The sequence below is a fragment of the Topomyia yanbarensis genome, chromosome 3, assembly GCF_030247195.1.
Source record: "Topomyia yanbarensis strain Yona2022 chromosome 3, ASM3024719v1, whole genome shotgun sequence".
Classification (NCBI taxonomy): domain Eukaryota; kingdom Metazoa; phylum Arthropoda; class Insecta; order Diptera; family Culicidae; genus Topomyia; species Topomyia yanbarensis.
The window spans coordinates 53,454,018-53,479,578 of record NC_080672.1 but is presented as its reverse complement, the minus strand read 5'-3'; the positions used below and the strand labels follow the sequence as shown (position 1 = coordinate 53,479,578).

Genomic DNA, 25,561 nt, shown 5'->3' with positions numbered 1-25,561 from the left:
GCGTACAAAATTGAAAGATAGATCTGGGTAGAGAGCTCACCGACTGGATCACCTTGAAGTTCGCATGGTTTGCGAAGTAAGAAAATTGCTTCGATTTTTTCTACTTACCATCTCTTCAAAGGCGAACTTTTATGCCCGAAAAAAAGTAATCAACGCCGCCTGTAGGGATTGTTGTGATAATCTTAAATTTGATTCATGAAGTCAGTGAAAAGACAATACTGTTGATCATTTTTTCAATCTTTTTCAACTTTATTTATTTTATCTCTACAACTGTTCACATTTCGTGTTTTCTTTTCTCTTAGTCGTGTCAAGCTGTCAAAAAATCATGAAAATAGCAACAGATGGTGCTTGGCTGTTTTGAAAAAGAACTTTTAACACTACTTCCTTATCATATACCGTCAAAGTGCTAATAAAAAGTTGTTTGTATTTTTGCCACTTCAGTTTGTTTTTCTTTCCTTCCTCGGACAAGTCACTTAAAATTATGCAGTTGCACAGTATTTACATTTTACACGAAATAAAAGTCCGTAGCTCGAAGATTAGGTATTAAGATTACGAAGTCGCTTCAAAAATAACTACGTTTATAAAACATAAACATTTTAATTCTGTCAACTACGTAAGATTGTTTTCCAATTTTTTTTCTCACTCTTTAAATTATAAATTATAAACGACACAAATATATCCACAGCATTTTTGTTCTCTCAATCTCAATCTTTCATTTTCGTTGCATTAGTTCGGCGTCTCCCATTCACAATACTTCACAAGGGGATGTTGCTGGTGTTGATTGAGGACAATTTGAGAGCGGGGTTTCTCGTGAGGAGCGACGCCAGCCTTTTCTATATGATGATGGTTTGATGTTTTTCTAACGCGATCTATTTTCCATCCATCTTTTGCTAGATTGTGTTCGAACACTTACTTCAAACTTCCGATGGTCCGAAGAACTATTCTTAAAGTCTTGTTTTATTTTTTTATTCATTCAGATTAGTAAGTGGGGCAATGAAAGGCTAGATGATAGTTGTTTTTAAAAACTTATTGAAAAGACTCAAATTCAAGGTTTGATACTGTTAAAATTGAAAATTGTAGGGCTAGGAATTCTCTAGGGTAAAATCCGAAATTACACTGACTTAGAAGAATCCATCGCCAGTCGGATCGTTCAGCCATGGGTAGTTATTTGGGCAACGTACACAGGTTTGCAGATTGATGGTTTCCCCGGGAACTTCCTTGGAGGTCAGTTTGCACGAGCTTGGCACCCAACAGGCTGGTTTACCATCGACGACACACTTCTCCCTCCATGGTTCGAAGTTCTTGACTTCGGAAACTGTACGTGGATTCTGGATCCATTGGATAACCTGGGTCATTGTGACAAAGTATACATCGTTGTGGTTGGACAGGATTTCATCGATCCAGTAGACGAAAGCATCGAGGAATTCGGGGTTGTTCTTCAGCCAGGCGGCGTGGAAATACAGACCAAGCGGAGCACGGTTCTGTTCGTAGTGCCGATCGAAGTTGTGGTTCAGGAAATTGTAGAACTGATCACCGGTCAAAATGTTGGAGCAGGAGTCGACCATTGCACAGCCGGGCAGGTATTCGTCGTTTGTTGGATCCTCTCGGCGATCTAGCTCGTTCATGACCATCTCCCAGACGGCATGCGAACGAGTCGGGCAGCTTTGCAGGTTTCCGTGGCAGCGATGTGGCATGCGGAAGTACATTGTGTATGGCCATAGCGGCGGGTTGGACAGTGGTGCGGTAATAGTCGAATCGTACAGGAAAGCTTGCTCTTCCATCATGGTAAATTGGTTGTTTCCTCCGACGCGCAGGTACGGAGCACGAACTCCGACAACCGAGTTGTCGGTTAAATTGGCGAACTTTTCGATGATGATACGCATACCGGCCATCTCCTTGGCCCAGTCGTCGACGGTGGCGTTCGACCAGAAGCGTTCCTCGTCGTTGTGGCTGGGAATGAAACAAAGGGAAGTACATGTTACCGGAACTTGGGTTGTTGAACGGGTAGGGATATTGGGACACCCGCCCATGGTATGGCCAACCCCCGTGAATCGGTTAGGTTCTGACCCGTAGGAAACCAGTTTCAGATGTTATCTACAATGGCGTGTAGGGAAGGCTGTTAGGTGTTAGAGTAGGTTTCGCGATAGTATTGATACAGAGGCATTGCTATCGAAAAGTTCAAGATAAAAAGAAAACAATATAAGCTAACTATTTCATGAATTTTATGAATAGCTCAAGTATTTCAGAAAATGTTGAATTGTTTATATTCACGAAACCATTTTTGTATTCTAGTTACGGTCAAATAAGGAAACATTAAAGAAAGATAGATTCGATAAATCATTCAATAAATGTCAGGTTAAGTTCTTCACACCCATTTCTTTTCCAGTGTGAAGTAATTATCCGTAGATGTGTCGTTATCGCGCAATTAATCATTTTAAATATACTTTAAATATTCAGATTTTAAATCGTATTTTCTGATTTTGACTTTCGTTTATTTTGCGTTTGAAAAGTATAACTTGATCTACTATTTTCCAAATTTCACGCTAAATAGCAGTAGCCAAGATAAAGAGTGTAAAGCTAAAATATGCTATATCTGTATGAATTTTTTAGGTTAAGAATGACATCAAACGATTTTTTTTTTAATTAAGGATGACATCAGAGCCGCATGTTAAAAGTGATCGGCTGCAAGAAGCAAACCACCATGTGATTCAAATTTTAATATCCAATATGCTTTGGAAGGGATATAGGAATGCAGAGAGCTGAATTTAGCAAATTGCTTCATATTTTGAAATAGAAACTGCTGGTCGAAGTCAGGGGGATGTCGAATACGTTTTGAAAATTATGTTATCGAAAACTTTAAATTTAATGCGATTAAATATACACTTATATAAATCAATTGATTGCAATTAATATAGGTTTCAATTAACTTTAAAACTTTTGTTAAATTTATTGGGAATTCTTGAAACATCCTAGTGGAATCTCAGATTTCCTATGAATTTCTATAATTTTGTTTCCAATAAACCTCTCCATTGATGTGAAAAGCTTTAACATCGCTGTTGTGTTACTTTATGACAATCGCCATTTTCGGACAAACTAAGTTGGATATCGGTCATTCCACGCGAAAGGACAAAAATGATGCGAAAATCCTTCACCTAGGGACAATCTATAAAAACACAGTTTTTGTGTCAATTAAACCACCCCTCGGGCCATTGACAAATTGCCAAAACGTTTGATTTTCTTTTGATCTAAGCGCAAGACGTTATTGTCCAAAGAGTCTAAACAAATATTAGTTTTTAGTGGCAGTGTTGCAAACTTTACGATTTTTCCCGTTATGTATATTAAAAGATCAATTTTCCTACAATACATTTTAATTTTGAAAATTCAAATCCCATCGTGTTTCTCAGAAATTTTAAAATTAAAATATTTATAAACTCAATATAATTTGAGCCTTTCCAAAGATACAACGTTTTGAAGGGGCAAACTCACATTTTCCCATATAAAATTCCATGTTTATTGGCCAATGTTGATAAAATCTTCAAATGGTCATAAAAACTGATCCTGATCTGCTGAAAGCAAACCAAAAACTTAGTTTTTCATAATTTCTCGTTTACTTCACTATACATTATGGGTGAACTGAGAATACTTAGTTAGTTTTTTGTTGTTAATGTTATGATCGTGCTGGCTGTGGTCCACTAGGAAGTTGGTAATAGTCTATTATCCTTCTTTGGATAAAACCAACCTAGAGGCCGTTTGCCATCCGGCGGGTTGAGGTATCTCAACCAAGAATTAATCCACTGGGTTCCTGTTCCCACTGAAAACAGGATTTCTGACTCAAATCAAGGTACTTTTCGTGCCGAGAACTAAATGGCTGGCAGGACTAAAATAGCTGTGTTACGCGAATCCCTGACACAATAGACGTTTGTTTCAAATGATGGTCATGTCGCTAATGCCCATTTCGGGGTTCACTATAGGCGGCTATAAGCCAACGTGTTTGATATCTTCTAGCTGCTGTACAACAAGTGCTGATAATGAAATGTGTGGTGCTGTGATCCGAGTATGGTTGAAGTAGCACAAATTAATTTTCAGCACAAACGTACAGCAACTATGATCTATCCCGCCTTATGCAGGAAGGAAAAACTTCCATAGCTTTGGTTCAAAAACCGGGATTCCATAAAGGAAACCTCTATGTTGGATAGCTACTTAACCCTGTCTTCACAGCTTTCAACAAAAATGGCTTGACAAATCCACGTGAAATACCTCGTGAATGTATACTTGCGAATAGTGCTATTGACGCATGTCTTATATCCGAAATCCTAACTATTTTTGCTGTCACGGTAAATATGATTGTTGACTACATAAACAAGAAATACGTCTATTGTTCGGTATATTAGCCGCAAAATGAAGCATCACCTTCTGATGATTTCAAAAGGGTTGTATCATACTGTGGCAGAAATAGGTTCCCCTCATAATCGGCAGTGATGCAAAGGCCCACCACATAATTTGGGGCAGCTCAGATATCAATTTAAGAGGCACTGAATTAATGGAATACTTAAGTAGTACAAATCTGCACAACATTTGCACGAGCTAGCAGAAAAGAGGTGTTAGATGTAACTCTTTGCTTTGATGGTACTACGCATGAGTTGGCAAACTGGCTCGTACCAAACGAGCTCGAAATGCCTTTCTTAAACGTCTCGCTTGGTATCTGCACAATTCGTAATCCCAAACCTACGAACTAGGACCTCTACAAACCTGGGACCTGCACAAATGTCTCAAGCCTCAACGAGGCTAGTAGATTAAATAAGTTACTTTCGAAATCAAAAGACCTTCGATTAGAACTGCTAATGGTGAATACTCATCTGCCGAAAACGTAGTACTCAGCTGTCGTTTTGATACACTCTTTCCAGGCTGTACGGAGCCATTACTGACGACTGCTCTGAGTTCTTTTCAGGTAGTTCTGATTCTTGTGCATTTGCTCGTAGGATTGTGACAACCGAATCGATCAAATGGAAGATTGAAAGTTTTGCTCCGTATAAGTCTCCGGGAATAGATGGAATCATTCCGGTTCTACTACAAAGAGGATATGAACTTTTAAAGCATATTTTGAAAAAAGGTTCTTACTTGTAGTCTTGCAACAGGATATTTCTCATTAGTGTTGGAGGAAATAACTGTAAAATTCATTTCCAGAGGTGGCCGCGTCACTTATGAGGAGGCAAAGAGCTTTAGACCGAACACACCGACCTCCTTCCTTCTCAAATCAGTGGAACGTTTAGTCGATCACTACATTCGGGTTGTTAGCTTAGGCAATGCAACATGCATATCAGGGTAAGTCTACTACACAACTTCGTCTACAACATTGAAAAAGCTTTTTCACAAAAGCAATAAAGTTTAGGAGTTTTTCTCGACATTGAAGGTGTTTTTGACAATTTGTCTTTCGAATCCATTTTGGAAGCAGCACGAGGATATGGAGTACCTTCATATATCACAAACTGGATACACGCAATATAGATTAAGAAGCCGAGAGGATGTCTTCAAGGCGGTGTACTGTCACCACTCTAATGGAACCTCGTCGCGAATGGCTTATTGTTGAGCAATGGTGTCTTCATGTTGGACTATCAGTAAATCCAAATAAAACATCAATGGTGCTTTTCACGCAACGAAGGAATACAACCGGAGCTCGTTCATTGCAGTTCCTTGACTCTGAAATTATTGTCGCAGATCAAGTTAAGTACGTTGGGTAAATTCTTGCCTCAAAACTTAATTGGACAGCTCACATCGATTTAAGGATCAAGAAAGCTTGCTTGGCCTTCGGCCAATGTAGACGGATTTTCGGCAAATCTTGGGGACTCAAACCCAAGTACATTCAGTGGATCTACACAACAATTGTTAGACCATAACTGGCTTAAGGGTGCCTTGTTTTGTGGCAAAAGGAAGAAGTTATGACAATCCCATCAAAGTTAAACCTTCTTCAGAGGATGGCCTTGATGGCGGTGACTGGTGCGTTCTCGAAAACGCCAACTGGTCTAGAGGCACTCTTGAACATAAAACCACTACATGTGTTTCTGAAACAAGAAGCACTTTCTTGTGCATATCCTCTTAAGGTTACTGGGCTTTGGAACAATAACCCAATAGATCGTCCAACTAGCCACACAAGACTGTAGCCCCAAATATTTACTTGGGATGAGTATACACTTGCTCCCTGTGACCTTACACACACGTGTAGTTTTCCTTTAAATATTTTCAATGTGAGAATTCCTCCTTGCAAGGAATGGCTGTTTGGCTGGATGGAGCGACAACTTGAAGAATACGTAATTTATTATACTAACGGTTCTTTGTTGTAGGGCCGAGCCGGTGCTGGTGTCTACTGTCGTGAAATGAGTATTCTAAGCACAAATCTGCGATTCTGTGTGGCGTACAATCGGCATTTCAACAGGGAATTTGCGGTAAAAGAGTTTATTTTTGCTCTGACAGTCAGGCTGCCCTGAAAGTACTTAGTTCGGCAGATTCGAAATGGAACTTAATAATTGCACTTCGGACTCAAATCGAAGAACTTAGCATTTCAAATGCTATCTACCTTCTATGGGTAACCGGTCATTCTAGTATTACTGGAAATGAATGGGCGGTCGAAGTGGCTAGAGCTGCGACTGACTTAGTTGGTCCAGAACCAGTTCTACCACCACTGATAAGTTGGCTAAAGCACAAGATGTGCTGCATCCCAACATGCCAGCTACTGGCGTAGCTTGCAAACTTGCGTTCAGACAAAGACTTTTCTACCGGATGTGAGTCTGAAAATGTCATGGAATTTGCTGCAAGCGCAATTACAGTATGTATTCTAGTCAGTGTATTATTGTATGCATGTAGGTATGTATGAGCATTACTCGTATGATCTTTGTGAATCCGATTACGGAACTCCATATTATTAGATATGTAACTGACGGATTTTTGGTTCTCCATGCATAGATGAATCTGGGTACAGAGAGCTGAAACTCAAGGATAACGTAACCCAGTGTGAACTGTAGTTCAAGCCGTATTTGAAAGATCTCTTCGTGGATGTTGTCGTTCTGTTATATCAATATCCCCTCGGGAGTGTTGATATATCCGCTTATCGAGAAGTGTCTTTTATCCCTTTGGGAGGGAAGAATACTTCCGTATTGTTTATGTTCTCTGTGTCGTAATTTTCCTTATCCCTAACCATACGACTTCCTCAATCCTTCCCATTAGGAAATGATGAAAAGACAAATCACGGCAAGGCACTAAACTCCAACCAACGTGCCATTTGATCCAGTCACTACTGATTCTCGGTTCCGGATGTAAGCCAGAAAACCTGACAGTGTTCATTCACTTTGAAGCAGATACCATCGAGAACGATACACGTGCCACGGGCACACAAGGAGACTGGAGAATGGTGGCCTGAGTCCAGTGCTAAATTTGCAATACATTTTAATATGATTCTGAACACTCGGAGTGTTTGGTTACGATTACAGACTCTTTACACACAGACTAGCGAAGTGTCGGAAAAATACAGCATGGTGGTATCGTGAGGAAAAGAGAAGATGAAACCCATGCAAAAGCTTATGGGATTGTCTGTGATGCCAGTTTATATTCATGGTTGCTAGTTTTACTCTTTTTGTCTCCACAAGTCTGTGTGTAAAGAGCCTGCAGTTACGATGGTAATGATTATTACTGAATTAGATTGTTTTGTTAGGGGAAACTTTGCCACTGCGACCACTATTCAGGTTATCTTTCGTGGGTGCCCCTGTTTGCTCTACATGCTACAAATTGTCTCAATCCAATATTGCAGGAAGCGAGTTGTTTGCTTGTCCTCATGTGTCCTACCAACCGGGTAGTACACTATTAATGTAGCTGGGGATCCGTTTGAGACAGGTATGCCATACCTCGCGAGGCATCATAAGATGCCTTCCGAAGTGTCGGTTCCTTCGAAGCACTGGAAACGCATTTCTCGACATACGTGGAGTGTGGCGAAAAATTTCTCAAATCAAACACAGAATTTTTATTTAATATGTTCTTTAAGGAAGCCACTAAGGATGGAAATCTTTCTGGTCGAATAGGGGGGAGGGCACGTGCCCCCCCCCCCCTACCATCCATCTGGAGCCGCCTATGCTTCGAAGAAACGATACTGCATAATGGCAGAGAATATGTTGCGAGCTCATAGGTACAGAATCGACAAATGTCATCGGAACTCTTGCCATTTTTTTTTCAGATGATACTTAGCAGGACAATGTCCCGTAAATAAATCTGTGATTACACGTAAGTCTTTTCGTTTTAGATCTATTAGTTTTTTGGCTATCGTTGAATCTTAATTTATGTTTTTTTTAAAAACTGTAAAATAGTTAGCGTTCTAAATGAGCAAAGTGTTGCCAGTTGCCGGTCCGAGTCTCAGGTGTTGAGTGGGTTTTTAATTTTTTTTTGTAATGGAACCCTGCTCGTATACTTTTCATAGCACATATAACATTTTCATTGTAAATTTATAGGTTTGATTTTAGCAGTGTTCCGAAAAAAATCGAAATTGTTGCCTGTCTAATATGCATATATGGTGGTCCTATGTTACGCGATGAGATAGTGATTTCTTTCGTAAACAAACAATTATCCCCTCAATATAACTTTAATTAGAAGCGCTAGGATCTTTCTTCGTCAAAACAAAAGAATAAAATTTACGAGTAGAATATTTCACTATAGACGACGTCGTGTTTCATAGTTCCTACCCATGGGGCACACTGGTACATTTTACCACCGACTGTTTATTTTCCAAAAAAAAGTAATTTCCCGTAAATTTTACCAACTGGAAAAATATATGTATTAGTTAACAACATAGTTTAACTATGTATCACTTTTGGCTACACAAATAACGTGTATCACAATCAAAATTAAATCGTAGAAAAATGTGTTCCACTGTTACCCTTACTCCCTAATCGTGCTATGGGAATATATTGGAAATGATAAACCATACCAAAATCGAATTCAAAACAGCCTTTTCATGGTGTTTTATAATCGAAAATTATGCGGTCCCACATTCTTGGATTACAAAATGGCAGCGAACACCAATATTTATTATTTTCCATACAAGAACTGCGCTGATTACGACTGGCATAAATTTTCGGCCTCTAGAATTTTTTTCCGTTGAAAATACCTATATTGCGTAGTGTTACAACCAATTGTTACGAAAAGTGTACTGGTTGAAGAGCTTGGACTTAAAAATTGCAGCGCACCTCAATTATTGACCCATAACGAATAATAGTCAGAACCAGGTCGTCATTTTGAATCCGCCTTCGCCATCTTGGTTTTTAGTAGGACGGCGAAATTAAATTGTGGAACTGTAGACATCCTCCGGAATCGAACCTCGACAAACATACGATTACGGCTTAAAAGCCAATTTAAAAAATTCTAAATTCTCTTTTAAAGGAAATTCCGGGCGAATCGTTACTGGCTAAACACAGGTCATAGCAGTTAATGAAAGAGAAAACTTTTCTCTTTTGTTTACTACCAACATCTATGATTGGCGAGTAACGGTTTTTCCGGGATTTTCTTCCAAATTTTGACAGTTGTCTTTTAAGCCGAAATCATATGTTTGTCGAGAAACATTTCGATATTTCCCCGACAACATTGAACAATTAATCTCATTCAATTCAGTTGTCTATTCGGCAGCACTGCATATCAATTTACTGTCTCTTCTTTCAACCGAAGCACCGTGTTCAGAAAAAAAAAGCCGAATCAAAACCGCCGTTGAAAATACATCAACACGAGTTGAAATTCATGCACACATGTAGGTAAACGATGCTGTGTGACCCGGTTGTGTTTTAGAAGCCGAGACTCGGTTGAGGTTTTGATGAACGAAATCAAAACCACACACGGTGTGCACAATTCGTTTACACATGGTGAGATTTTGTTAACTGTACCGGTGCATGTTCGTACCGGTTTGGTTTTTTACCCACCTCTGGGTATCACCAGATGTGACGGGTACAATTGTAGCGTAATAAACATTCGAAGTGGTTCTTGTACTTAACGAACCAAGCTTAGATTACACTGTTTTCGATGTATGAACATACCAATTCATTCCATTGTCATGTCCCAATCATAAAAATGTTTAGATAAAACTGTAACTTGTTCATTAGTTCCACGCCGTGGATGGATTATTTTCCCAAACACATAATTTTTTCAAAGTTTAATGTGAGCATTCTAAACAGTCGTTTGATTACAAAATGTCCAATAATTTATTTAACAGAAAATACAATCACATTATTACTGCTCACAGTAAAAAAGATAAAAAACTGACTTTGATGTTTTGCAAATACATTGCCCTTTATATATATACGCTACCTGCCATTAGTCTTGCAAAATTCAATACAAACTCTTCAGTTTACGTCCGTATGTTCGCTGAGGTTTCTGAGTACATGTTATCTAGGCTAGGGCTAGGTTAGGGGAAGGTGTGGTTAAAGCGGAAATCGGTCACGCATGCGGTAACCAGAAAAATGAGCTGTAAAAAATCAGGATTAATCAGATTTTATTGTGTTTGTGCTTGTGTGGAAATCTTTCGTGTTGTGCATTTTTAATGAAAAAATTGTGGACTTGACAAAACAAACATTTCTCGTAATGGGCTCATTTTGTGTAATGTTTTTTTTTAATTATGGCGGAAATTTTTTGATCTTGATCACAAAACTGATGCTACGTCTTCAACTAGGTGTAATGTCTCATCAAAACTTATTTATTTTATTTGTTTTTATATATATTCCAAGTTGACAATTAGATGTAGACCCATTCATGATCGGTAATGGACATGTTATATATTTACTCGATTTCTGTTGCAGACGGGAAAGATTTACTAACTTCTTATCCAGCCATGGAAGCGTTGATGTTTATAAAATTTACTAATAATATGAGCCTTTATTTTGTTAACTGTACCTCTAAGATTTCATCTTCCCATCATCTGGATACAACATAAAAGTGCATAATTTTTTTTGCCTGAATAATTTTGCAGTAAAATTGAGCTGTTGAGTTTCTAGTTTTGAGGTCGTATGAGTAAAATACGACGGAAATTGTCTTTAACAGGACATGTATGATTTTGTAGTTCATCTGTAACGATAGAAGACTTGATACTACAGCAATCAGTTATTATTTCACACATTATTTGAGGACTAATTTATTTTTTCTTCAATATATGAAAAAATGAACATTTTGGAATCCGTTATTATTTGGGACGAATTTTATGCTCTGAAGTACACTCAGGTTTTTTTTACGCGGGGGATACGAGCCGCGTAAATGAAAACCGCGTAAATGAAAACCGCGTAAATTTCAAAATCCGCGTAAATGAAAACCGCGTAAATTTCAAAATCCGCGTAAATGAAAACCGCGTAAATTCCAAAATCCGCGTAAATGAAAACCGCGTAAATTTCAAAAACCGCGTAAATGAAAACCGCGTAAATTTCAAAACCGCGTAAATTTCAAAATCCGCGTAAATGAAAACCGCGTAAATTTCAAAATCCGCGTAAAAAAAACCGCGTAAAAAATACCGCGCAAAAAAAACCGCGTAAAAAAAACTTGAGTGTAATTTGAAAGTTTTCTTTGCCCAGCCTATTCTTCATGCGCACCAAAAGTTAAATTTTTCGGTTGGGGAAAAATGCAAATGTAAAAATATTTTTGTATACGAACTAGCTGATACAATAAGGAACAACCGGTAAAATATTCAGATTGAGATATCGTGCTGCCGCAAAAAAATATTTCAAGAACAGATAATTTTGAGATTATTAAATTATGGAACATACGGTGCAGCGATGTGACGGTCCTGTGTATCAAACGACGAGTGATCAACAGGTAGCAGTCTATGAATTGCTGAACTCAAGTTGCAATGCTCCGATCTTGATGAAATTTTGAAGGAATTTTCCTTAATATATGAACTTTCGGAATATGACACACTGATTTAACCACGCTAAACGTATTCAGCAAGCGCACAATATTATGCCATTGATAACGCCTGTTTTACATTATTATTTGAGTAATAGGAGTTATTCCAATTACCTACTAGATATAGTAGCAGGGGTATTAATAGGTTAAGCGCAAAATCTAAACTGTGTAGTTTATATAACAGTCAATAAAACCGTTTTAAAGTGCTCCATACACGAGGACAGGTATAGCGCAGTTAATAAAACGATTGCTTTATACACAGCTTACCTGCGCTCAGTTCCCGAACCCCCTTGGAAGTTTTCTAACCAGGTAAAACGAGACGCAATAAGCCTATGATTCAAACCTTTATAATATATACAATTATAATAAAAAAACCTTTATAATAAAACCTTCATAATTTTCAATTTTTATTATGATTAAGAAAAAAATAGTTCCAATTGTAAAATTGACTTATTTGGAAGATTTCAAAATCTAACCTAACCGAGTAAAGAAACAGAAAACAATTGTTAACTTAAAGTTCTGCTTATACGGAAAAGGAGCATTTCAACAATGAGAAGATCTACACATATCAGTGATGAATTCGAACGATTCCTCATAGTGAACCCCTTCATCGTTTCTGTGAGCACACAAGCGAAGCGTTGAAAGTGGTAGTGAGTATAGGTACATAAATAGAAACTAAACATAGAACACAAATTGCTATGATATTATCTGCGACATGTGTGAGTATGTAACCTAAAACGCACATGCATTGTTTTCCCTTGTAAATGGTTATTTCCGTCCACCAACCAACAGGATGGGTGGGTAGGATCGGAGTGTGAAAACATTTATGATGGGTGATGGTTGTCACTCTTGTGGTTACTGGAGTTACCAAGACCGTGGACAGATTGGAGTAGTACCATTTGTGGAGAGACAGTAAAGGCATGCTCACTAGTTTGAACTAGGACCGGGGGGTCGCCAATAGGAGGTGTTGTTGTTGTTGTTCTATCAAGTCCAGAATTTTTTCAATAAAAATACTTACGTGGATTTCCTGAAAATTAAAATAAAATCGAATTAAACCTGAACGTGTTTGGACGCCTTTCAAAGCCAGTCCAGATTTTTAGTTGTCACAGGTTAGTGCATTTTTCTTTCTTCTTTTCGGATGGGAGGGGTTGTTGATTTTTGAGGGGAAAGTCCAGGGCATAATTTTTGGATACTGGGCAATATATTGAAGGTGGCGTCGATAATGAAATATCACAGATTAAGTAGACGATGACCAAGGCTACAAGAAAAATGTTAAAAAAACTTGAGTGATTTCCGAAATCCTAATGATAATACCATCTTTATAGAAGCCTGTCCAAATAATTCAGTAGCTTACTTTACGTTGACAATTAGTCTAGTCGGATTCGAGGCAATTTGTTTTCAATGTCACGGATCTTCTACTGCAGAATTTCACCCAAAACGTTTCCCAAAGGCAAACAACACATTACAATCTTTTGTTAATATACTGAATTAGAGTAATTCCTTCTTTGCATTACAAACCAAACTTAGTGATTGCATTATACCAATACAGCTAAATCCGCGATGAAACAAATTGAATTAGAACGCACACTACAGTATGATATACACTTGGAAAAGTAGTATTTAATTTTGTTTGCTAAGCCTTTCCCTTACTAACTGTATCAGGCCCGTGCGCAAGGGGAGAGTTTTGGGGGTTCAAACCCTTTCCATGAGAGTTTTGAATTACTTTTGAAAATTTCTTAACTTCCGGATCAGGAATAAAGAAGGGGCAACTTTTCGACTGCGACCACTATTCAGGTTATCTTTTGTGGCTGTCCCTGTTTGCTCTACATGTTACAACTTGCCAGAATCCACTACATTAGTTGAAAGCGAATTGTTTGTGTCGTCGCAAACGGGTAGTACATTATTAATGTAGCTAAGGATCCGTTTGGGAAACATACCACATTATTGGTTTGAAAAATCACTACTAAGTTGCGTTTTCAGAATTTTGAAATTCTGTTTAGTTATTGAAATATAGCGAAAACTTGATGAGAAATTGTGAGTTTTTTGCATCAAATAACTGTATCTTGGGATTGTCTCAAATTATATTAAAGTTGATATTCTTCTCTATAAAATGTTTGAGAAACACAATGGCATAATAATTTTCAAAATAGTAATACATGCATTACGAGACAAACTCACTTTTACTTTTAAAATGGAACTATTGCATATTTGGCAACACTGTAACTGAAAATTATTATTTTTTCAAGACCAATTTTCTTTCAAATGCATCTCATCGATTGTTTCTAGACCAAATAAAGTCGAAGATATGAATAAAAGTTAGTAAATGAAGCTTTATTTGTATAGAAAATTTTCCATGCACATTTATGACACATCATAATACTTTTATCTTCTATACATACATACTTATGAAACGTATGAGTGCAACTCTCAATATAGCCAACCAATGTGCGTAATATTTGAAAGTTTAATACGGAAGAGATAGAAGCATCAATTGTCTTCTCTGAATTGATTCAACCGGTTCTCACGGTAAAGAGGGACAGTCTGTCTTTACCAGGAGGCATGTTGGTGGACTTCAGTGATTCGTAGCTGTGCTGCCTAAGCTAGACCCCCTCCAAATGAAGACAAAAGTTAAACCTGTAGAATATTGCTACTTCTAGTTTTCCGATCTATATACTTCACATACTGGCTCTTACTTGAATAACTTTCCCTACCCAGTAATCTTTGGCTAATTGAATGTCGTTAAAATATAAAATAGAAAATGTAACTACATATTAGACGAAATAAAAAATTTATCTAATTGGTCTAGCTGAATAGAATATTTTGCATTACATATAATTCGAAGGAACAGCTCATGATAAAAACAAGGATTTAAACAAATGGTTGAAAAGCAAGCAAAGCAAAAATTCGATTAAATTGCGACGACTTTCAATGGAGACAATGAGTAATGTTCGATGAAGTCAAACAAATATTTAAAGGATTTCACAAAGAAACCATTGTTGTTTGCTTATTTCGACAAAAATAATATTGAACATTTTCGTTGAGGTAAAATAAATAAATTTTCAAAGAAATACAAGCCGGACTATAGGAATCCCGAGAAATGAAGCATGCGGGGCAATAATATTCAAAGTAATGACCGTCGAGGTAATGGATTTTTGTCGTGACTAACGACTTACCTTTCAATATAGGGGCCCCTTTTCAAAATTTCGGAAGAAAAATGATGTAAGATTTTGAACGCTTATATCTTTTGTTGTACTGAATGGATTTAATCAATTTCTTCGGCATTTTGTCGAAAATATTTGTACCAATGTTGTATTAAATTTTGGAATATGTAGGATATTCATTATCAACGGAAAAATAGTGTTTTGAAAAATCTTTCGAAAACGACTCGGAAAAGTGAAAATTTTCAGCCCATCCCGCACAGAGCCGTCAAAATGGTGCAGCAAATGAACAATAAAATAATGAAAAGTTTATATAAAGGTCCACGACATGTTTGTTCCTATGATTATTCGTATTGGGTTGCTTGACGAGAGCAGTTGGTGGGGGAAAGCCGGGATATTAATTTTGGTTAAGCCATTAGAAGTCGGACGGAAAGGAAAGGCTCATGCACGCCACGAGAACGACCGAGAAAGCGATAGTAGTGCATATTAGCGAAAGCGTTACGTACATTTTGAACCTTAATAACTTTTCTTCTACAAAACGGATTGCCAATCTTGTTTCATAAATCGGAAGGAAAACGTTCAATGCTTGCTACCGATACGTTCTTTGCTATATAAAATTTGTTTAAATGTTCGAAAACTACTTTTAATGAAATCAACATTAATGATAAAACCTATAAATAGGGGTGTCGCAGCTTTTCTCAAAGCCAGACGTGTGTAAGACGCAGTGCATAACAGACGTGCGTGGTCGTGAGAAGCTGCATCGGACGACCAATCAAATCAGCTACCATCGGAGAGAAGAAGAAAAACGTTGGTGGATGTGGTGGCGGTGAGAAGTCCAAAAAGCCAAAGGCTAAGAAACGCAGTCACTGAAAAGGTGGTAGTAACTGCCACTAAAAATGCCACCAAAACATCGAAGGCTGCAAAGCGTACTCATTCGGTGTGAGCTGCGAAAGGGGAAAGGGGATGTACGCAGTAAAAACAATCGTCGGCAAGGTTTGAATTGTTTCAAAAGATTCCCGTCTTGTATCAACATAGTTATCTACAAACCGTCCTTATTAGGACGAATACAAAATGGAAAAAGAATTTAATTAGAAAGTTTCTTTTATTAACTGGTATTAAGTTTGCGCTTGGTAATTCTGTACTTTTACCAGTGAATCATAAGAAAATGTTTTTCTAATTTACAAACCCGAAGGTTTTTGCAAATCCTTCCAAGAAAATCAGTGAATGTGCCAACTCTGCCACTAAGCGAAAGCTACACCAAAACGAATGATGAAAATATTTTCATTTATCGAACAAAAGGACGTCCTTCCATCTGCATTGTAAAGTCAATAAATAGGAACAGCTTGATGAAAAGTGTGCTCATTCGGCGTGAGCTGCGAAAGGGGAAAGATCGTATGGATGTACGCAGTAAAAACAATCGTCTGCAAGGTTTGAATTGTTTTAAAAGATTCCCGTCTTGTATCAACATAGTTATCTACAAACCGTCCTTATTAGGACGAATACAAAATGGAAAAAGAATTTAATTAGAAAGTTTCTTTTATTAACTGGTATTAAGTTTGCGCTTGGTAATTCTGTACTTTTACCAGTGAATCAGAAAATGTTTTTCTAATCTACAAACCCGAAGGTTTTTGCAAATCCTTCCAAGAAAATCAGTGAATGTGGCAACTCTACCACTAAGCGAAAGCTACACCAAAACGAATGATGAAAATATTTTCATTTATCGAACAAAAGGACGTCCTTCCATCTGCATTGTAAAGTCAATAAATAGGAACAGCTTGATGAAAAGTGTGCTCATTCGGCGTGAGCTGCGAAAGGGGAAAGATCGTATGGATGTACGCAGTAAAAACAATCGTCTGCAAGGTTTGAATTGTTTTAAAAGATTCCCGTCTTGTATCAACATAGTTATCTACAAACCGTCCTTATTAGGACGAATACAAAATGGAAAAAGAATTTAATTAGAAAGTTTCTTTTATTAACTGGTATTAAGTTTGCGCTTGGTAATTCTGTACTTTTACCAGTGAATCAGAAAATGTTTTTCTAATCTACAAACCCGAAGGTTTTTGCAAATCCTTCCAAGAAAATCAGTGAATGTGGCAACTCTACCACTAAGCGAAAGCTACACCAAAACGAATGATGAAAATATTTTCATTTATCGAACAAAAGGACGTCCATCCATCTGCATTGTAAAGTCAATAAATAGGAACACCATGATGAAAACCGTGCTCATTCGGTGTGAGCTGCGAAAGGGGAAAGATCGTACGGATGTACGCAGTAAAAACAATCGTCGGCAAGGTTTGAATTGTTTTAAAAGATTCCCGTCTTGAATCAACATAGTTATCCACAAACCGTCCTTATTAGGACAAAGGCAAAATGGTAAAAGATGGGTTGGTAATGTATGTGACATAACAGGGGTGTCGTGACCACACTTCGAAGTTATTTCAAATCTTGCAAAGCATAAATTGACATAATTTCAATGATTGTTCCTTTATGAATGAAATGACAAATTTTCAGGTCAACGCGGCAATAACTTTGCAATTTATAGAACAATTTTATATTTTTAGTTATCATATATTAACTGTCATCTCTTCCAAACAACTTAACCCTCTGCTGCCAACCACGTGGTTTTGCAGGGTTAAGGAGAATCATTGTAAAATGTCCAATACATGATTTTATGTTGTTACCTCCACTAAAACCACTTCAGAACACTCCCACCTGTCATACATGTACATTGTCTGCATGTTGAAATCATTATATGAAATTATTGACCTGTATTCAACGCGGAGAACTCGGTAATAAAATAGTTTTGCTGAATATACTAACGAACGGGATCCCCAGGAAAATTTCGCTGAGCCCGGTTAATCGAACTTAATGCGCAAAATTTAGCCGTTTGAAGGAGATGCAAGCAGAATTTTAAGAATATGAGCATCGCGGTTATGTCCCGGACATTACCCGCCCCTAGTTTTTCGCTAAGCGTGTTCATTTCTGTACGGAAAAGATTCCGATGGTTGTTTCGAGAGATTTTAACATTGATATTTCAAAGCAAGAAAATTGTTCATTTCATGAATGAATGTCTCAACGAGCTTAGAATCCAGCGCATCCCCTATCAACGCAGACGCCAACAACAAAGGTTCTTTTCAGAACCACCATAATTATTATAAAGAATAACTTGAAACATTCCCACATATTTCATTGAGTATCATTCGATTTGAATTACAAGTCAAACGAGTAGTCACGACACTCCGGTTATGTCCTAGACATTACCCACCCATCTTTTGTATAATGGAGTAGAATCAATGGTCTTCAATGATATTTTAGTACACATTTAGTAATTAGGAAATTAATGTCATATCCAGGATTTAATATAATAATTTTTATAATGTATTCACACCAACAATGTAATGTGGTTTGGCCGTAAAACCAAGGTCAAAGAACAGAAGCGTCGCAAATCCGCTGAGAGCCCGCGGAACGAGATTTCGACTCCCCGTTGGAAGCGCTGGCCCCTCGTAAGCAAACATATTCACTGAAAGAATATATTCGTAAATCTGATACGAAAAGTTTTCGTTCAGAAAACTTTCGTAAACTATTCGAATTTTTTGTACATATGATGAATCATTCGTAGTTCTACGGAAATGTTTTCTATTTTTATTACAAATTTTTCGCAAAACCCCCAAACGACTTTCGTGGGCTGATTACGAAACTGTTCTATTAATCAAACGAGTTGTTTGATGAAATACACGAAAGTCTTTCTATTATACGACATTTTTTATGATATGGACGATTTTTTCCCCAAAATAATTAAGCACAAAAAATTAATATCGCTGAACGGATTTATTCGTAAATTTGCTACAAATCGGTTCATCTGCGAATTCGACTATTGTAAATAGTTGAATTCTTTCATTTCATGAACTACAAACATGGCACCTTTTAAAGGAAATTTTTCGTAATTATAAATATTTATTGTATATTGCACGAAATTCATCGTAGAAAGCGAAACTATTTTCCGTGATTGAAAGCGCTGGCCTCTCGTTGTTTTACTAAATGTTTGTATATAGCACGAATATTTCGTTAGCCACACGATTTCATTTTTGCACACCGCACAAAATTTTCGTATATTTCGACACAGATCTTTCATTAGGGCCTAAGTCGCAATGTACTCAAATGGAGAAAAATCAGTTTCAATATTCGGCGATGCTTTTTTAAATGTAGCTTTTATTGTAGGTATGAATTACTTTATGACCATGTTTTTCCTGCAGCATCTTTGGTTAAACCTTATGACAATATAACAAATAATTTAATTCCTATGTGCTTTTAGTGGGTAGAAACTAAAAAAATGCTTACGCCCAATTTGCATTCCAGTCGTGATTTCACCCTTCAGCAACCACCATTTGCGAAAGGGCTAAACCGTGAACAAAATTTTCAGAAGGGCGCTGTAAATGGGCTAAACTGACTCTGTCTTGCTAGGTAGGGCTGGGTAAATGGGCGAGCTTGACAGTATATTTTTTAATAGGGCTCAGCAAATGGGCGCATAGAAACCCTATGTAAATGCAAGGGCGCGTGCATCTTTTCTTCAAATTTCATGAAAATATCGAAATATTCGAATGTTTATGTGCAGCAACTATCGAGTAGACATAATCACAGTAGATATGTTTACAGAATAATTTTGTGAATAATAACCGTATGCCCGGTTCTGTCAAAAAATGTAAGTTTAGCTTTTATATTCCATATGAGAATAAGGGCCTAACTCGAAAACTCGAAGAAAATGCATGTTTCGCCGTTTTGTTTTCTTTAATTATAAATCGAACTAACAACCATTTTAACTAATTTTTGCCTCAATCTTGTAGTATTTTTTTCGCATAATGTCATAATCGCGAAAACGCAGTTTGTTTACATTTGCGATTTAAGCCCTAATGAAAGATCTATGTCGATTTTTTCATCCGATTTTTAACCCTTTCGTGCCCAACTTTTTTCTAGTGCATGTATGGTTTCAAAACTATTTTTCCTTTAAAACGGTGGTGTCAAGAAACTCGAAAAACCTTTTTTCATAAAGGTAGGTGCTCTCCTTGCAGTGCTAGAAGCTGCTCAATTTTTACCTTCCAATGCTCACTACAATTCTCCTAGAATATTTACAATAGTCCAACTGCGTGGAAAACGTAGCCAAAAATAGTCTAAATTGATAAGTTTCATCAGTTTTCACTAATATTGCAACATAACAAAGTTATATGAAAAATTCATTTTCCGTCGTCAACGTAAACGGTCCCTGGCAGCACTGCTCCATCGGAGTTCAATAAGACTAATTGCAATAACTTCAGTTCTAGTGCTGATCCTTGTAGCCGTTAATACTCAAAAGAAAGCCAATAGTCACATTTATTAGCCTTACTTGTTTTTGTGAGCAAATCTTGCCTTAATCAAAAGTTATAGCTGTTTAAAAACGTTGTTGTCCACAAACAACATGGGCATGAATGGGTTAAGGATAAATGCTTTACGAAAATGTTTCATTGCAGAAAACGACGAATGAATACGGGCATTATATAACAATCGTCGCGCTATTTACGAATTTTTTATCAGTGTAATTGTATGCCACACATTTTGTTATTAATGTACCTGGTGATGAAAAGTTGCAAATATCCAAAAACCAGCAATGCACGGCCAAACACCATGCATTAATAATATACAGAAATAGATCCATAAGATAAATAGAGCAATATTCTAATATGAAGTAATAACAAATTACAGTTTTCAGTTAGCAAAATTTTTAGCAAATTATTAGTTCTTTCCGCGACCAAGTTAACACTAAAAGTAACGCATCCAGATAAATCTAATTACCAAATAAGTGGTGGTAATAGAAAAGTGTGTTTTGTTAGGTTTTAGAAAGGATTTGATATTGTTGAGAATTATGATTAGCAATGTTTTCTGAAATATTAAAGATATTGTAAACATTTAGAATTAAAAATATGTGCTTTTGGCAATATACGATTGGTTTCGATCTTTCATCAATTTTAGATAGTTTAATCCCAAGTTTATTGGCTCATGCCAATTGTGATATTTTACCCCTCCAGAAAATATATCTCATGAATGTTTGGCCACATCGGCCTTTTTGTTTTTAAAGATGGCCTATATTAAAGATTTGGATAAAAAACACTTACCCTGGAATTCTATTAGAGATTAAAAAGGGTTTCGTATAAAATAAAGACTAGGAGTTCGGTACCCAATATATGTTTCCCTCCACTTTGGCAAACCGAGAGAATAGTTCTCAAAACATATAACAATGGAGAAAGAAAAACTTGCTAACTTCGTGTGCAGTAAATAACCTGGAAACTGGATTCTTCGTCAGACAATGAGCACTACTACTACGCAGTGTGAATGGGAGCAACAAGCTACACGCAAAACAACAAAAAAAAAAGAACCAAAATCCAACTCACGTGATCGAATGCACCGCTATCTCGTGTCCCTTCCGGTGGGTTTCCTGCACCGCCGAATAGTTGGAATACTTGTGCGAGACAAAGTACGTCGCCTTGATGTCGCACCCGTTCGGGTTTTTGCGCTTGCCGTTGAAGATCTCCTTGTACAGATCGATGTTGTTGTTGTTGATGGCATCGTCGAATGTGATGGTGATCATCATCGGGACGTCCTTGGCCAGCAGATCGCCGGGAATGGTGGTACCGTCCTCGGAGCAGAAGCAATCGGGCAGCACGCACACGGCCGGATCGCAGGGGGGCGCACGGTTGGGATCACTTTCGATATCTGTGGATGGAAACAAAGAAGGGTGATGGTTTGAATCAGTTTGCGGCTACAGTCGGTGGGAGTGTTAGGTGTTTCAGTTCAAGGTCCACCACAAATCGTGCTGTAGATTGACAGGCGCGTTGTTGGTTTTTTTTCGGATTAGCTTTTATGTTTTTAATTTCGCGGGAATTTTACCACGCAACATCAGTGATGATGATTAATCGGAAAAAATGTTCATATCGACAATGAAGCAGTTTCCCACAAAGCAACTCCGCTTGTGGGGGCTGTAAGCCGTGCCAAGTTGCGCCGTAGAGACAGCAAACATAGTTCCTAACGAATAAAGAAAAATACAAATTTACCACTTGAGGCGTTGTCACGCGAAGAGTTATTGCACAAAAGCGCACCATGAATGGCGGTGGCGGCGACGACGACGAGGGTGACATGCGATCGTGCATGTTCTGCTGCCGTCAAGACATGCTCCATGACGGGCCCAAAATTGCTACACGAGGTTGCGAGGTTTCGAAAGATTCTCTGACTTGCAATATCATTCTGCAGATGGTGCTCATTTGGTATAAATAAATAAAAATCGAAGACGTGGCAAGTCTCGCTTGGAAGACGTTCTCCATACATACGTAGAAGCACATGTCGCATACAACCACTGACTAATTGAACGGACGGGAGTAGCAGAATGCGTGGTTTGATGAATGGTAACGAGTCCATGGGATAAATAGGTAGAAGGTGTCCTTGCTGAAGCAGTTCAATTTCCTTGTTCCGTGTTAAGTCAGGTTTTATTTTACACTCAGGTGTACTGGGGAGGGAGATATGACGGATGTTGATAAAATAAGTAGCTTCGCAGATCATCAGAATCTGGTGCTAGAACATAATGCATTTAATAAATTTGTTCAGTTATTATAGAAAATCGAGTTTGTCTTGTTAAAATCGGTGCATAAAAACTTTGTTGTACAATTTTATTCGCTTCATTATCTTTTTCTGAATTTGGCAAAACACAGTTTGCATGAATTCTGAGGGAATTCGCTTCTTAATATTGAATAAAGCGAATTATCGGCTAACTTGAGATGATTTGTTTAAATTTGCAAACAAATTTTGAAAATGAAACTATAGATACAATGCTTGTGGAAAGCTTTTTTACATTTCTTATAAAAGAAATGTATAGAATTCGCTCAAACTTTCAAGATTTTTTCCGAGGCCCGCAGGGCCGAGTCTTATATACCAATCGACTCAGCTCGACGATTTGGGACAATGTCTGTGTGTGTGTGTGTGTGTGTCTGTGTGTGTGTATGTAACGGACAAATTCTCATTCGTGTTTCTCAGCAATGGCTGAACCGATCTTATCCAAACCAATTTTAAATGAAAGAACTAAAAAACAGTATGAACGCTATTAATTTGTTTTTGATTCTGATGTTTAGTTTCCAAGATATGAATGTTTGAATGCGTAAAAATGGCGTTTTTTGCAGTTTTTTTGAATTATCTGCCGAAATTGACAATATAGAATAGCAATTTATATGTTTTTAGACAGCTTTAACGAATACCTGTCGAACAAGCTACAGATTGTTGAAATTGGACTATTATCAAAAGAGATATTTAACATTAAATGCGGACGAAAGATTTTTATCATTTCCCATTGCCAGAAATATGACCAAAAACATGTAATCTATTTTTAACGCCAAAACGGCTTATTTTAGGTCAATAGTATCTATGGTGAATTTAATGGAGGCAATATGCCCTTTCTTTTGGTATTGTGCTTTTGCTGATTAATCCCCCTATGAGTGAGATATTTTCACAAATTTTCTTGGAAGTGATTATATCGAAATGATGCCTTCAGCAAATTTGTAGCTCTTACTTTTGCAAATAACTTTACTGAAGACTTCAAATATCTATTTTGAATACTTTAAAAGTTATGGCTTGTTGTTTGTGGATTACTCTTTGTCGCCTATTTATTGTTCAATATAGTAATAATCCATTGAAATAAGCCAAACATTATTTCGATAAAACGAATTTTGTATTTCATTTTTCTATCTACAACCGCTAGAAATAATCACCGAACACTTCCAAGTTGTCTGGAAGGAACTTGATAACTTATCAGTGCAAAAATGTTCATTTGTGCGAATCTTCTGACTGCAATTTTTCTAATTCATGACCATCGGATCGATCTGAAACATGTTGGAAAATGAAAAGTGAAATAACTAACTCCAAGCAACGGCGTAGCCAAGAGAAGGTTTTGGGGTTTAACACCATACAACGCCCCCCCCCCCCCCCCACCACACCCACAAAAAAAATTGGATTGAAGTTGAAAATTTATTGATGCAGACTGATTTAATTCAAAATTACAATAACAATTATCTGATCCGTGCATTGATATTCTGTTGTTGCAAACATCATGAGGACTTTTGATAAATTGTCGGAATGGGGTCCTGATATGTAACTGATCTTTTGGTCTTAATTTCACAGTTGTCTAATTGCATCAATATCAAAATCCTGCCTGAAAACATTCCAATAGAAAATTCCAGAGTTCTGTTTTCAATCATGATCCTCAGATTTCTTTTCAAATTGAGCTCGTTTTTGTAGAGATGTACTGTAATAAGGGTCTTTATTTAATAGGAAGCGAAGTAAAAATTGATTTAATGTCTATGAAACATAGAACTGCGCACCAAAAAATGCATAACTTTCAACATTTGCTAAAAATGTTTTTGCCTTTCTCATTCACTCTAAAATTCGTCAATCTAATCCCGACCGGGAGGGCCGAGTGTCATATGCCAATCGACTCCGTTCATCGAGATCGGAAAATGTCTGTGTGTATGTATGTGTGTATGTGGAAAAATATGTGACCTCTGTTTCTCAGAGATGGCTGGATCAATTTGCACAAAGTTAGTCTCAAATGAAAGGTACAACCTTCCCATCGGCTGCAATTGATTTTTTATTGATTGGACTTCCGGTTCCGGAGTTACGAGTTGAAGAGTGCAATCACACAGCAAATTCCCATATAAACTGAAATGAAAAATTTTCAAAATCAAATTTGTATTTTTGATGCCAAATGACTTTATAATGCATGAAACATCGAGATTTGATGTAAACTCGAAAAAAATAATGTTTGACAAAAATTGATTTTTTTGGACTTTGGTACATTTTTGCCTTTCTTTTTTTTTATTTCGATTATAGAGGTTTTAACCTTAAGGTCATTCGCCTCTTCGGGTTAGAAAAATCTCTTGTGAAAAATTTCGAACCCTATGTGCGGGGTCGGGACTCGAACCCAGGTGCGCTGCGTACAAGGCAATCAATTTACCAACTACGCCACGCCCACCCCCTTTTGCCTTTCTCATACAGAAAGGTTATGCAATCAATCTAAAAATCGTCAATCATACCGGCCCGGAGGGAGTATGCAGTGAGTGGTTGCTACTTTAAAAATAAAACTAGTTTAAAATTTCTTAACAAGTTGAAAATTTTCGGCAGGACCCGGACCTCCCGGATCTTACTATGTGATACTGAAACATCGCTTGAAACCAGCGGCGGTCAAGCGATGTTTCAGTATCACATAGTATCTCAAGATCGTGGCTGTCGATCCATTGTATGTATGTGCAAATCGTACTGAACATGAAATATTCATTTCCACCATTTTATTGAACATAACCATCGTAGTCTGGACAAGGGAGACAAGCACAATTGCACCACTAGGTGGATTAAAACAGGTTTATATTTTGGGAATGCGTCGAGTTGAGACGCAAACGTAATATGATTAATAACGAGGATAACAC

The 25,561-nt window shown here is 37.4% G+C and overlaps 1 protein-coding gene across 1 annotated transcript in view; it reads right to left on the bottom strand.

The window, feature by feature from the left end:
• Positions 1-225: 225 nt before the first annotated feature.
• The window catches only part of LOC131686736 (chitin deacetylase 1), a 75,829-nt gene continuing 50,493 nt past the window's right edge, over positions 226-25,561 (bottom strand). The window contains exons 4-5 of the mRNA XM_058970673.1: positions 21,491-21,812; positions 226-1,950 (exon numbers count right to left, since the gene is read on the bottom strand). Of these exons, the coding sequence (XP_058826656.1) occupies positions 1,122-1,950; positions 21,491-21,812 (1,151 nt within the window). The 3' untranslated portion in view covers positions 226-1,121. The remainder of the gene's footprint in view (positions 1,951-21,490; positions 21,813-25,561) is intronic.